Source organism: Pelophylax lessonae (genome assembly GCF_965119305.1).
Source record: "Pelophylax lessonae genome assembly, chromosome: 7".
NCBI classification, from domain to species: domain Eukaryota; kingdom Metazoa; phylum Chordata; class Amphibia; order Anura; family Ranidae; genus Pelophylax; species Pelophylax lessonae.
In genome coordinates, this window is record NC_138774.1 from 140,590,437 (window position 1) to 140,604,909 (window position 14,473).

The 14,473-nt window shown below is 45.9% G+C and overlaps 1 protein-coding gene across 1 annotated transcript in view; it reads right to left on the reverse strand.

Moving 5' to 3' along the window:
• The window catches only part of IDS (iduronate 2-sulfatase), a 43,992-nt gene that overhangs the window by 11,551 nt on the left and 17,968 nt on the right, over positions 1–14,473 (reverse strand). Inside the window, exons 3-4 of the mRNA XM_082262516.1 lie at positions 6,247–6,424; positions 610–698 (exon numbers count right to left, since the gene is read on the reverse strand). Coding sequence (XP_082118642.1) covers positions 610–698; positions 6,247–6,424 — 267 coding nt within the window. The remainder of the gene's footprint in view (positions 1–609; positions 699–6,246; positions 6,425–14,473) is intronic.

The window sequence follows — 14,473 nt, forward strand, 5'->3', positions numbered from 1 at the left end:
AATAAAAAATTAATACAGAATAAAAATATTTCATGTTTACTTGACTGCAAAAAAAAAAAGAAAAACATTGTTAAATTAGATTTTAACTCGTTCTCCCCTGGAGGATTTTTTTTTTTTTTTTCAAATTTACACAAAAAGTGCATTTTTTGTCTAGAAAACTACCTAAATCCCCAAAAACATTGACTATTTTCTGAAAACAATGTTCTGTAGTATAAAAAGGATTGCTGCATGACATGTGTGCAACTATTTATCAAATATTACATTTTTACATCGGCTATTTTCTGAAAACAATGTTCTGTAGTATAAAAAGGATTGCTGCATGATATGTGTGCAACTGTTTATCAAATATTAAATTTTTAGTAGAAAAATAAAAGATGAGGCAGTGTTGAGTAAATAGATGACAAACACGCCTGTGAGAGTCCTATGAACTTGTAATAACCTCCTGAGCTCTGGACATACCAGACAAGCCCAAAAGGCTAAAGTAGATAAACCAAAAAAAAAATCACAAGGCCCATATAATCCAAAAAAGAGATCTGTCCTCAATACAGTAGGGGTACGGTACAGTAAAGGTATATTGCTCTAGATTTCAGTAATTAATATTGTACTCACTTTCATATTCTCATATTTCTCAGAAGATGGATGGAAAGGTCTGACTGACCAACTGTATGGATAGTCATCACTATGATTAGATGAGATTCCTGTAATATGCAGAAAGAATGTGAAGTGATAAGATATAAATGGTATAAATATAAAGTTGGAGCTTATAGATGGTTGAAAAGAAATTGAATCTTAGATTGCCTTGCCTATGCCTAGCTAATATGAGCGTTAAACATACATTTTTTTATTCCAGTTTATTATGAATAAGCCACTATAAACTTGATTCAATAAATCAGTAAGCCAAACAGTCTAAAATGTTGTGCATAGAATCAATCTTTAATTGTCACTTGATATATTATGGATATTTCAAATCCCTGATCTGAATCATTATCCCAATTCAGCAAAACAAGCGTACAGACTGGCATCTCTATGGCCACATGCACACCTCCCCCCACCCCCCCGGACACAAATAATTGTAATATACCCGTGTTGGTCAGAGAAGATTTACAAAATCTTGAGGAAAAACTGGTCAGTTTTACTGGACGATAAGGGATTGCATGAGATTTTGCCCCAAAACCCGAATAACATTTCAGTGGGGAAAAATATTAAAGGACCTTCTTGCCCATAGGCATTTGGACAACATTCCTAAGCAAAAATACAAAGCAGAACTTCCAGGCTTCCAGAAAAATCAAGGGGCACATGTTGTCATTGTAAAGTATTCCCAATTGTACCAACAACAAAGGAATTTATTATTACAAAAATCCAAATGCCAAAATGATAACTAAATCTTTTTACAACTGTTGTTCCACTGGAGTAATATATGTGGCAAGCTGCCCGTGTCCCCTATTGTATGTATGACAAATGAGAAGGCAAGTTTTGGAGCATATAAATGATGTCACACCGAAAAAAGAAAGACCAGTGGCAAGGCACATCTTGGCAAAGGATGATGGAAAACCAGAATGCCTCATATTTTTGGATGGTTCAGGATATGAAAGGAGAAGGGCCAAAGCTCTTATGGTTCTGCTTTTTGTGTGGGTCACAGGATTGTCACTTAGTTCTGCACTTCTGTAACCCATATTGGGCTAAAGTCTGCTGTTGGCTGACATCACTCAGCCGGTCCAAGTTCTGGAGAGATCCTGGCTTAAATGTTAGGATCCACCCAGATCCCTGACCAGCAGCTGACTTAGCCTCTTGTGCTGCTGGGAGACTGAGCCAGCTGTTACCGCCCCTTTCCCCTCCAGCGCCCCACTGAGCATTGGAGGGGCAGTGCAGAGAGCTAGTGACTGAGAACTGAGTGATCAGCGCTCTTTGATCATTCAGTTCTCAGTCTTAAAGCCGGCGGGAGACAGACGCAGCATCAGACTGATGCTGCATACACCTAGGTTTTTTTATTCCCAAACTTCTATTATAAATTAGGTTCCAGAAAGGGAAACCTGAATAGAATGTTGTTAAAGACTGAGGCAAAATAGGTATGCAGTTTGGGATCCAAAGCACCATATGGTCTGAATGAGGGTTTTACATTTTACATTTTGTACATCAGTATGAAATGGTTTCTCCCTCTGTGCCATACCCTTTGTTTTTGATTATCTTTTTACTTTCTCCTTTTTATCAAAAGGATTGTATGTATGTATTTTATGTATAGGATATAATTTCGATGCCCAAATAATTACACTCTTGATGTTTATTATCAAGGCATTATAGACCATGAATATAATAGCCCCAAAAAGTATACATTCAGATGCTGGGGATAAGTATCTGCAAACATAATAGATACCTCAAATTTTTTCCAAAACCTGTATGGGATAGACGGTAGTAGTTTATAGATGATACATTGAGTGTTGGCAAGATATTAAGTGCCTGAATGTAGCGATGCTATCGCGCAATACGGGAGGTTACGTCACGGTGTAATGACATCACTATGTGTGTACTGTAATGGTGTGATGTCATCATGTGGTGGCATGATGCATTTATGCGTGTGTGTGACGTAATGATGTCACAACGTGGTAACTGTAAACATAAATATGGGGCAAATGCTGAGATGGTCACTTTTTGCCATTAATAAGGTTTGTCATTTTTTTGCACTTCACCCCGTTGAGGTTTTGTTCTAAAAGTGAAACATGTTGGGTTTATGGTCACTGTAGGGAATTTTTGAACACTTATATGTTATCAGGGGACTTTTTGAGATATGATAGTTTTGAATAATCCTGAGAGAGATTTAGCTCAGGAAACTGTCAGTGATCACTGTACTAAATAGTAGAGATTTTCTTTATTGTGAGAGCAGAGTTCTCCTGTTTGGTATTTAGCCAAATTAATATCACTTTTTTTTCTAAATAACATTTTAATGCAGCTTAAAAATTAAGTCTTAGTTCACAGCTGTACATTGTTTCTTGGATTTTCATACTTCTAGTGTTGTGTCTGTATTACCTCCCCCCATTATCCTAATAGAAGCCTGCTAGGACTTCAGCATAATGGAGGTACTTAGAAAGGTCAACAAAAAAAGTGGCACTACAGGTAACGTACCAGTTCCAGATGCTAACATGCAGTGCCAGCCTGAAGGGGTTATAAACAATCCTGATGATTCCTAATTAGTTAAAAAAAAAAAGGAGTTCCTTAGCTTTCTTTGTCCTTCAACAATCATGCTGGTGTAATACCATAAGAGGAATAACTAATATTATATTCCATTACTTTTATTCTATTTTAGTCATTGATGTCAGCAGCAAACCCAAGAAATTGTCTACAAAAGTCAGATGTGGAGGAAACCTATATAATTTTCTTCTTCTTTTTTTTTTTTTTTTTCTTACCTCCTGCCAAATTTAGGTGGGAATATGAGACTCATCATAGGACCAACACATTGATGGTTTATTTTAGGTTAAAGCTGAACACTGGGCAAATATAAAAGTGCCAACTAATGCAGTTATGTGACTGCATTATGTGCCAACTTTAAAAATGCTAACAGCAAGCAGGGTAGTGACCTCATCAGGCTGCTTTTGATTTGATTTTAAACAACAAAATATAGCTCAAGGGTGGTGAGGTTTTTTTTTTCCACTACAAATGAACAGGATTCCAAAAAAAACTTCTTAATAATTTACTAGAGAGGAAGTTGCACACTACCATGCACATAAACCCCCCCAAAAACCTTCCTAGGCATGCAACAAATGTGAAGCACACCTGGGCTGATATAATCAAGGCTGGGAACAACACGCCTGCTGGTCATCTGGCCAGGCATGTACCAGTCAGGAATTTGGATGTGCTGGGCTGGTATTTCTTGGGCAATGAGCTTCACGTTTCTCTCTCCAAAAATGTCCAATTTTTTTTCTTCTTCTTAATCAAAAACCTATGTGACCCCTTTGTGCTGGGAGATGGAGTAACCCCCCCCTTTTCTCTCTCTCCTCCCCGCCCCCCCCCCCCAGGGTATAAACTACATAGGCAACACTTTTTGAATGTGCTCTCGGTTAGAGAAGACCGAATATAGCTTTGTGACAGTTTGGGCTTGGTCTCCTGTCTTCCTGTTAAATGCTGTAATTCTGCCATCTTTGCCTCTCATTTTATTGTACTCCTTTGTGCATTACTTTTTACCTTTTGTTTTTTTACATTGCAAAACTTAATAAAAATCTTTGTAAAGCAAAACCCTACGTGATTAAAATGTGGAAAACCACAAGGGAAAAATCCCCAAGTGTTAATGATGTCAATTTTTCACTGTTTTATGATTCACCTGTAAAAAGATGGCCTAATATTCTAACTTTATTAAGGGCTAGTTGTAAAAATAGGGCCCTAAAAGTGAATTGTTGTGGGTGTAGCTACTTACAGTACAGGTCTGAAAGACTGGCTTCAGCATTATCTACATCTTCAGTAGGAAACTGTGCCCTACTTGGTTTGTTATTTCTGCCCTTTGGGTGACTTCTAATGACCCACAATCAGAAGAAGGTATTTAGAAGCCTCCTCACACAGAAATATGTACAAGCCTTGATTTTAACCGCTTGCCGACCGCCGCAAGTACATATACTGCGGCAGTCAGCCCCGGGCAGGCAAAGTGACGTACCGGTACGTCACTAGCCTGTGAGCCAATAGGGGGCGCGCGCGCGCGCCGCCGGAGGCGCGCTCCCGCCCCGGCTCGTTCCCTAACAAGTCCTGCTATGTAGGACCGTAGATCTCTGCTGTTACATGTAAAGCCACATCCCTGCACAGTTAGAAACACGCCCCTAGGAACACACTTAACCCCTCCTTCTCCAATAAATTTAACCCCTTCCCTGCCAGTGTCATTTTTACAGTAATAGTGCATATGTATAGCACTGATTACTGTAGTAATGTCACTGGTACCCCCAAAAGTGTAAAAAATGTCAGTCAAGGGTATGATCTGTCCACCGCAATGTCGCAGTCCCGCAAAAAAAAAAAAAAAAAAAAAACGCAGATCGCCGCCATTACTCGTTAAAAAAAAAAAAAACAACAAAAATCTTTCCCTTAGTTAGTAAAACGCAATAACTTTTGCACAAACCAATCAAAATACGCTTATTGTGATTTTGTTTACCAAACATATGTAGCAGAAAACAAATTGGCCAAAAATGTTAAAAAACTCGATTTTTACATTTTTTTTTGTGAATTTCATATAAAAAATTTGAAAAATATTGTTATTTTTGCAAAATTGTCGCTCTTTTTTTGTTTATAGCGCATGATCAAAAAATCGCACAGGTGATCAAATACCACCAAAAGAAAGCTCTATTTGTGGGAAAAAAAGGACGTCAAATTTGTTTAGGTACCGCGCAATTGTCCGTTAAAGTCACGCAGTGCCGAATCGCAAAATAGGGCCTGGTCAGGAAGGGGGTAAAATCTTCTGGGGCTTAAAGAGGAAGTAAACCCTCCTCAGGAAGTTGAACCTATAGGTAAGCCTATATTAAGGCTTACCTATAGGTACTGTAAATATCTCCTAAACATGAACCGTTTAGGAGATATTTACCTTTAATGCAGCCAGTGACGTCACTGGCGCATGCGCTCTGAAGGAACGGCAGATCGTGCCATTCCTTCAGAGCCCTGTGCCGTGACGCGGGAGTGACGTCACCGCGGCTCCGGCCAATCAGATGGCCGGATGCCGCGATCCCGGAAGACGGGTGACTATACATGTCGCCCGTCATACAGGTAAGCGGACGGCACGGCGGGGGCTCGTTCTAAGGTAAGTATTTCATAATGAGCTAGTATGCGATGCATACTAGCTCATTATGGGTTTCTCTTTCAGGATGTAAAGAAGAGAAAAAAAAAATTTCTCGGTGTACAACCTCTTTAAGTGGCTAATTATGCTAGATGGCTTTCCAAGACACAATGCAACAACAACCTCATGAAGCACTTCTGCGGATATCAATGGACCTAGAGTCAGGAGGAGACCTAAACATGACAGACAGACGGATAGACAGTAAGAGTGAGAGAGAATGAAAGAGACTGGAAGGTAGAAAAACATACAAACTCTTAAACACATTTAAACAGACAGCAAAATCGTAGAAAAGTAGGTACTTGCATAAAATATAATTAGTTTTCCATACAATGCAAAGCGTTTTCAAGATTTCTTATAACAGAACTAGTAGCATGAAAGGCTCATTGCTTGAAGACACGTGACAACATGAGTGCCACTGACATTCTCGGATTCTGACAACTAAAGCTAACCTGGATGGAAAACTTTCCCCAATGACATAGTCACATAGCCATGTTCTTTAAAATACTGTGGGAGAGTGGAGTAATTCCCTGCATGCTTCCTCCAATAGGAGTTGAAGTCGAACAGTCTGGTGGTATCAGGTCTTCTTCCAGTTAAGAAAGAGACTCTGCTGGGAGCGCACACCGATTGCTTCAAAAAAGAATAAGAAAGAGGCTTATTAGAAATGGCAGTGCTCTAGATAATAAGAATAGAAACAATGTTCCAGTTGTGTAACACTACTTGGCTCAGCGAGATGCAGAGCTGTCAATCATTTTAATGGCATGCTGCTATGCAGTATATCCACAGCTTTCAAAATTATAAATGAACGAGTGTCAAACTGCTATATTAGTCTGGAGATAAGTATAACAATGTTGCCAGATTGGTAGCATTTAAAATATTTCTGTATACCTAATCAAATGTCACCCATAGAGCTTCACAGTTTTCTTCATTTATTTTTAAGAAAGACAAAAGGTAGAACAGACAAATATCATCATAGACATTGAAATAACAAGAGACAGTAGGAGTGTGTGTTATCCACTATATTCATTAATAATAACAGGTATATCTATGGTAAACAAGGTTTTTCTTATTTCATACACAGATTATGAGAATAATGCCCCTGTGTATTCTAGAATATCAGGGCCCTCACGAAGACCACAAAAACAGCCCTTCCCATTCTGTAACTATAAGCAGTGATATTGAGAATGGTAGATCGCTCACTGGGAACACAGGACAGGGAGACATCGGATGGTCGCTCAATTCACAGTTTTCACATTATCATTTTGGAAGGCAATGAAACAGTGTTTAACCACTTCTGGACCAAGCCCATTTCTGACACATTGTTTACAAGTTAAAATCTGTATTTTTAGCTAGAAAATTACTTAGAACCCCTAAACATATATACATATTTTAGCAAAGACTCTGGAGAATAAAATGGAGGTCGTTGCAATATTTTTTGTTGCAAGGTATTTGCGCAGCGGTCTTTCAAACACCATGTAGCACCCTACAGGTAGGTGCTAGGTAAATGCATAGTGGGCCTTGATTGCTTTTTGGTTAGGGTGTCATGGCTTCCAGGTGTGTCTGCTGAGAGGGGAGTCTCCCCACTGGCTCTGTAAGAGGATTCTCATAGGGCAGTGGAGGAAACCCAATCAGGGACACATTCAGGCTTGTAACTACCCCAGAAGGCAGATTCTGCTGCAAAGGATTCCGGGAGTGGGTATAAGTCTGAGGGGAGTGCATGACTCAGCGTCTTTGGCAGGAGCAGAGTCCCAGGAGGAAGAGAATGGCTGTCTCTCCTCCTGTTTGAGGAAGTGGATGTCTCGGGGTGCTGTTTGAGAATCCAGAGGATGCTGAGTTGAGCTGCGGGGATCCTCTGTGCCGAGAACCAGCGGAGGGAAAGAGGGGTCCAGTCCCAGGAAAGCCTACATAGGTCGTGAGTACTGAGGATTGCCCATGGGGGTCTGCCTAGTGTCAGTGGGTACCACTCCAGAGAAGGTTCTAGGATCCAAGTGTCAGCTAGCTGTAAAGGGGGTACCTAGGAAGAGGCTCCTGAAGTGACAGAGGAGGAACCTAGTCAGGGGACCCTGAAGAGTTAAAGGGGGCGCCTGAAGTTTGGGCCCTGAAGAGTCAGTGCTCAGTGTGTAGTGCATCAGTTAAGAGTTGCAGCCATACAGGAATTCACAACAAGCTACCTCAAGCCAGTGCAAGGCTGGGAGTAGTCAGTGACTTTGCAGTGCCAGCAGTGTCAGAAGTTCAATATTCTACAGTTCTGAATCTTCTGGACTTAAGTCGGAGTTCCAGCACAGCTTTCAGAGATACAGTGTGTTCAAAGCGTCAGTAAGCGTTGGCTAGCATCGGCTGGCGTCAAGACAGCTCTAACGGGAATTTTTGCAATAAAACTCCCAGAATTGTACATAGTCGAGCCAAAGGAGTATCCCACTCATTCCCTTCTCCCATCCCCTAAAAATACAATAAAACAACCAAACAAAGATGTCGGAGTTGTCAATGTCTCAGTTCTCACACCCAGGGTTGCGGCTGGAGAGGTAACGGGTAACAATGGCAGACCCACATCAGGCCCAATGCCTGGAAAACCTGCTACAACCATTTTTATGGAAAAAAAACTGAATTTTTGTAAAATCTTACCGTAAAATTCCTTTCTCTGAGTCCTCCGACAGTCGCCGCCTCTTCATAATCTTCACCAATGGGGTAATTGACCTTTGCTCTGCAGGAGTAGCTAGGCAACAAGATTTGTTAATATCAAAGCTTTTAGCATATCACACCCCTAGGGGGTGGTCCCCTCAGTCAATACCTTCCTGCTTCCAGCATTCTCAACTCAGTTTCAGTAGCATAGCAGTAGAGTACATAAACAAACTCCAAAAGAGGGGCAGGGGCGGGGGCGGCGACTGTCGGAGGACTCAGAGAAAGGAATTTTACGGTAAGATTTTACAAAAATTCCGTTTTCTCTTACGTCCTCTGACAGTCGCCGCCTCTTCATAATCTTCACCAATGGGGACGTCCCAGAGCAGTGTAGACATGAGGGGTGGGAAAAAAAACGCAGCCGCGCATAAAGCAACGCAGTACCCACATCAGAGAAAGGAACCTTACCAAAGTAAGAGAACCAACCTGGCAACAGGAAAACGTGCTCAACAGGAGCAACAACCCAGGAAGAACAAGTAACCCAGGGGTAAAAACACCCCAACAGCCAAGGGCCCAAACAAGGGACCCTAAGGCACTGCCGCACTAAGAACTTTACGGCCAAAGGAAGCATCTGCCGATGCCTGAACATCCACTTTGTAAAATTTGGAGAAGGTGTGAACGGACAACCAAGTCGCCGCCTTACACACCTGGGCCACAGAAGCCTGATGACGATAGGCCCAAGACGTACTCAGAGATCTGGTAGAGTGCGCCTTCACAGGGAAAGGAGGAACCTTCCCCCTCAAAGCATAGGCTTGCACAATCGTCTGTCTGATCCATTTGGCGATGGTAGCAGCCGACGCCGCCATGCCCTTCCGAGGTCCCTCTGGAAGAACGAATAGGGAATCCGACTTGCGAAAGGACTTAGTCGATGACAGGTAAACCCTGATCGCCCGAACAACATCCAAGGCATGCAAAGCCACCTCCTTCGGATGCTTAGGCTTCGTGCAAAGCGAAGGCAAGACAATGTCCTCATTCAGGGGAAACTCCGAGATTCTTTTCGGAAGAAAAGATGGATTAGGTCGCAAGACCACCTTATCCTTGTGAATCACCAGGTAGGGAGAGCTGCAGGACAAAGCCGCCAGCTCCGACACCCTGCAAGCCGAAGTGATCGCCACCAAAAAGGCAACCTTCCTGGACAACAGAGACAACGAGATCTCCCTGATCTTTTCAAAGGGAGCCTGTTGTAACACGGACAGAACCAAGTTCAAATCCCATGGAGGCAAAGGTTCCCTCCTAGGAGGGCCAAATGTCGCACCCCCTGAACAAAGGTGCTAACCAATGAATTAGACGCCACAGGGCGTTGAAAAAGAACGGCCAGCGCAGAAATCTGACCCTTAATTGTGGCGAGCGCCAAACGCTGGTCCACTCCAGTTTGGAGGAAAGCCAACACTCTCGACACCGAGTATGAGCGAGGGGAATACCCCCTGGACTCACACCAGGCAAAGTATGCCTTCCAAGTACGGTAGTAAATTTTTCCCGAAGAGGCTTTTCTAGCCTTGATCAAAGTGGGAATGACCTCAGGGGAGAGACCCCTATCCTTCAGGACCTGGCTTTCAATAGCCAGGCCGTTAAAGCCAGCGACTGTAAACCAGGATGGAATATCGGCCCTTGAGACAGAAGGTCTTCCCGAAGCGGCAGGCGCCACGGAGCGTCGACTGCCAGATTTACGAGGTCTGCGTACCAAGACCGGCGAGGCCAGTCCGGTGCCACCAGAATCACCGCGTGCGGTTCCGAGGCCAATTGGCGAAGCAGCCTGGACAGCAGCTGAATCGGTGGAAAGGCATACATCAGACGATACTGATGCCAGGGCGCCACTAACGCGTCTGAGGCGTCTGCCTGAGGATCGCGCGTCCTCGCCACGAACCTTTCCACCTTGTTGTTCAGACGAGACGCGAACAGGTCCACATCCGCAAGACCCCCATTTCGCGCACAACTTCTGGAAGACATCCGGGTGAAGAGACCACTCCCCCTGGTCCAGGGTCTGGCGACTCAGATAGTCCGCCTGCCAGTTCTCCACCCCCGGAATGTGCACAGCCGTTATCGCTGGGACGTGCGTCTCGGCCCACGACAGAATGCCGTCTACTTCCCGAGCAGCACAGGCACTTCTGGTGCCCCCTTGATGGTTGATGTAGGCCACCGCTGTGGCATTGTCCGTCTGAACCCGAACCGGACGGCCCTGAAGCCGTTCCGACCAATGCAGAAGGCAAAGTTTTATCGCTCGCAATTCCAGAATGTTGATCGGAAGGGAGGATTCCTCCTCCGACCAAGTTCCCTGGGCGGACAGAACGCCCAGAACACCACCCCAGCCCGACAGGCTGGCATCCGTGGTGATCACCGTCCACAGCAAGGGACAAAAGGACTTGCCCCCCGACACCGCCGGGGACTGGAGCCACCACAAAAGATCCCTTCGGGTGTGGCGGCTCAACAAAAGCTGCCGATCCAGAGATTGCGGACGCCCGTCCCACTTGGCCAAGATCTCCGCCTGAAGACCCCGCGTGTGAAACTGGGCGAAGGGAATCGCCTCGAAAGCCGAGACCATTAGACCTAGACATCTCATACATGTCCGGAGGGACGAGCACTGAGTGTCCCTGAGGGACCTGACCTCGTCCTTAAGTGTCCGGAGCTTGTCTTCCGGCAGGAAGACCTTCGCTTGAGCAGAGTCCAGGATCATCCCCAGGTAGGGAAGACGAACCGACGGACACAACGTTGATTTTGGAAAATTTATCGTCAAACCAAACTCCTGCAGAGTCTGCATCGTGGTGGACAGGTCGTTCACCAGGCCCTGACTGGTCGCAGACCAAAGCAAGATATCGTCCAGATATCCCAAGACAGAGACGCCCTGGGCTCTCAATAAAGCCAGGACCGGCGCAAGCACCTTGGTGAAAACCCGCGGAGCCGAAGGGTAACGCCACGAATTGGTAATGATCCTCCGCAATGGCGAATCGAAGGTACCTCTGGTGACCCTCGAAAATGGGGATGTGAAGGTACGCATCCTTCAGATCGATGGAGGCCATGAATTCCCCCTGACTCAGGGCAGCCACCACTGAGCGCAGAGATTCCATGCGGAACTTGCGAACCCGCACAAAGCGGTTCAGAGCTTTCAAGTCCAGAATCGGACGTACCTTGCCCTCCTTTCTGGGCACAGTGAACAGATTGGAGTAGAACCCCCAAAATCTGTCCCGATGAGGCACCGGAACCACCACTCCCTGGGCCCGCAGGTCCCGCACCGCCAGGTGCAGATCCTGCAAACGCTCCGGAGACAGCTGAAGATTTGAGGGAAAAAATCTGCTCGCCGACCGAGAGAGAAACTCGATCTTGTATCCAGATCGAATGATTTCCTGAACCCACCTGTCCCGAATGCGGGCCAGCCAGGGTTGAAGAAAACCGAGCAAACGTCCCCCCACCCCAGAACCGGGTGAGGGCGCCCCTTCAGGCCGAATTGGTATGGGCAGCGGACCCGGACTGGCCGGGCTTCTGCTTACCTGCCCACGGCTTCTTCTGGGAGCCTTGGCCCTTGAAGGGCTTGCCCTTGTATTGCGACCGAAAGGCACGAAAGGACCCCTGAGAGGGCCTAAACGAGGTATTCTTCTTACCGCGAACAAACTTATTCTTGTGAGTTTGGGGTAGGAGAGTGCTCTTACCCCCGGAAATTCCCTTTATCAGAGTATCCAAAGACTCGCCAAAAAGGCGAGATCCCGCGTAGGGAAGATTAGCTAGAGTCTTGCGAGAGGATTGGTCAACCGACCAACATTTCAGCCATATCAGGCGACGGTTCAACACCGCTACACTGGAGAGACGTGCAGCCAAAGGGACTAAATCCAAGTCCGCATCGCACAAATACATGACACCCTGATGAATTTGATCTACCATAGCCAACGTTGTTGGCGGAGCAGAGTCAGCCACCAGGGTGCGCCTGAGCACCTGCGTCCAATCCGCAATAGCTTGGGCTGCCATAATGGAAGCAAAAATAGGCTTCAGCATAGAACCAGCAACCGTATAAGTATGACGGGCCAGAAACTCCAATCTCCTGTCCGTAGGGTCCCGGAACACCGGGGTATCCTCAGCAGGAATCGCAGTAGATTTATTCAAAACTGCCACCGCGTGATCCACCTGAGGCGGCACACACCAACGTTCATCAGTGGTAGGTGTAAATGGATAACGCAGCTTGAACTTACTTGGCACAGTAAAAGGCTTCTTTAAATTGCGCCATTGCTCATCAACAGCGCGCTGAAATTCCGCAGGGCAGGGAAAAGCCTGCGCTGCTTTGCGTTTCCTTTGCGTCCCATAAGAGGACATCAAAGCAGGAGGACTTGGTTCATCCTGCAGACGCAGTGTTTCCTTGATAGAAGTAATCAACTCATCCATGAGTGCAAGCTCTTCAGGCGAGCCAGGGGGAGAAGTATCAACTCCTTCTACCTCAGCCTCCCCCTCAGACCCCACAAGGTCCAGAGATGAACGAGACCCTGAGAAGGGCACTCCAGCCATAGCAGCCCCATCGCCCTCTGAATCAGAGGAAATAGATAACCTGGGCCGTTTTTCGGATCGATCAGCCATTAGCATCTGCACCTGAGAAGCCAAGTTCGCTACAACAGCAGCCAGATCAGCCCCCTCGGGGGATGCAGCAGCCCCTTGGCCCCCCACCAGGGTGGAAGGAAAGTTGCAATCCTGAGAATCCATGCCCCAGTATCAACTGAAATAAAGGACTGCCCCTTTAAGACCGCAGTGAGCGCAGCCCACCGTACACTACTGTATGTACCGACCCCTGCAGGGATAAGGAGCACTGAGCAAGAAAATACAGGATAAGGAAGGTAAAAACCTGGAGAGAGCACACAGCTGCTGCCACCGATCGCTGTTCCAGTGAAAAAGGAAGTGATGCAATGACTGACCGCCCTATATAGCCTATGAAGGCTTCACAAACATGGCCGCTCTGCTGAGGGAATCAAGGCAATAAGAAAATGGCGCCGACATGTGCTTGCAGGAGCGATCACCGCCAAAATGGCGGCGTTTGGCGCCAAAACACCGCGCTGTACCACACAGGGCCGGTCACCACAGTTTGCCGAGAAAAAATGGCGGGCCGCATCGGCGGTCGCCGCACAGCATGTCTGAGCCCAGTCTGCCCCATACATCTCACACAGCAGAGCAGGAGAGCCCCCCCCCCCCCGCAGCCCACAGAAAGGCAGCTATCACAGGAATCTGACGAGGAGCTCAGCACTTACACAGACATGCGGGTCACACAGTCACAGACTGACACCCAAACAGGCAGGCCCCCACATAGAAATTTACTTACCATTCCGGATGGCGTGGGGAGCCTTCTCTAGCGACCAAACCGCTGTACTGAGGACAGGGAGTGTCGCAGCCAGGACGCAGTGGACTGCAGTGCGAAACCGCAAATGGCGTCCGGTGAGGTAGCCACCTCACAGGCAGCATCCCTGCAGCGAACAGGGATGGGTCGTTCAATATGCCAGGAAAAACCTGAGCTGAACGCTCGATGGCAGACTGGGGAAACCACTGGCTCTCAGCCCTGGGATCCAGGGTGGCCAGTCCGAGACCCAGCTCCGCATGATCATCTTCATCCGAAGAAAACTAAACTAATGCTGAGAAAAAAACAGCTAAGTAAAAGAAAGAGAAAATTTAAACTTGAAATAAAATCAAAAAGAGGATAGAAGGCTGAGACTGAAAGCCCCAGCACAGGAACAGCCAGCTACTCCTAAGCTAGGCAATTGAAAACTGAGTTGAGAATGCTGGAAGCAGGGAGGTATTGACTGAGGGGACCACCCCCTAGGGGTGTGATATGCTAAAAGCTTTGATATTAACAAATCTTGTTGCCTAGCTACTCCTGCGGAGCAAAGGTCAATTACCCCATTGGTGAAGATTATGAAGAGGCGGCGACTGTCGGAGGACGTAAGAGAAAATATATTTCACTGCATTTAAAAAAACTAAACAGTAAAGTTAGCCCATTTTTGTATATTGTGAAAGATGATGTCACGGCGAGTAAATAGATAC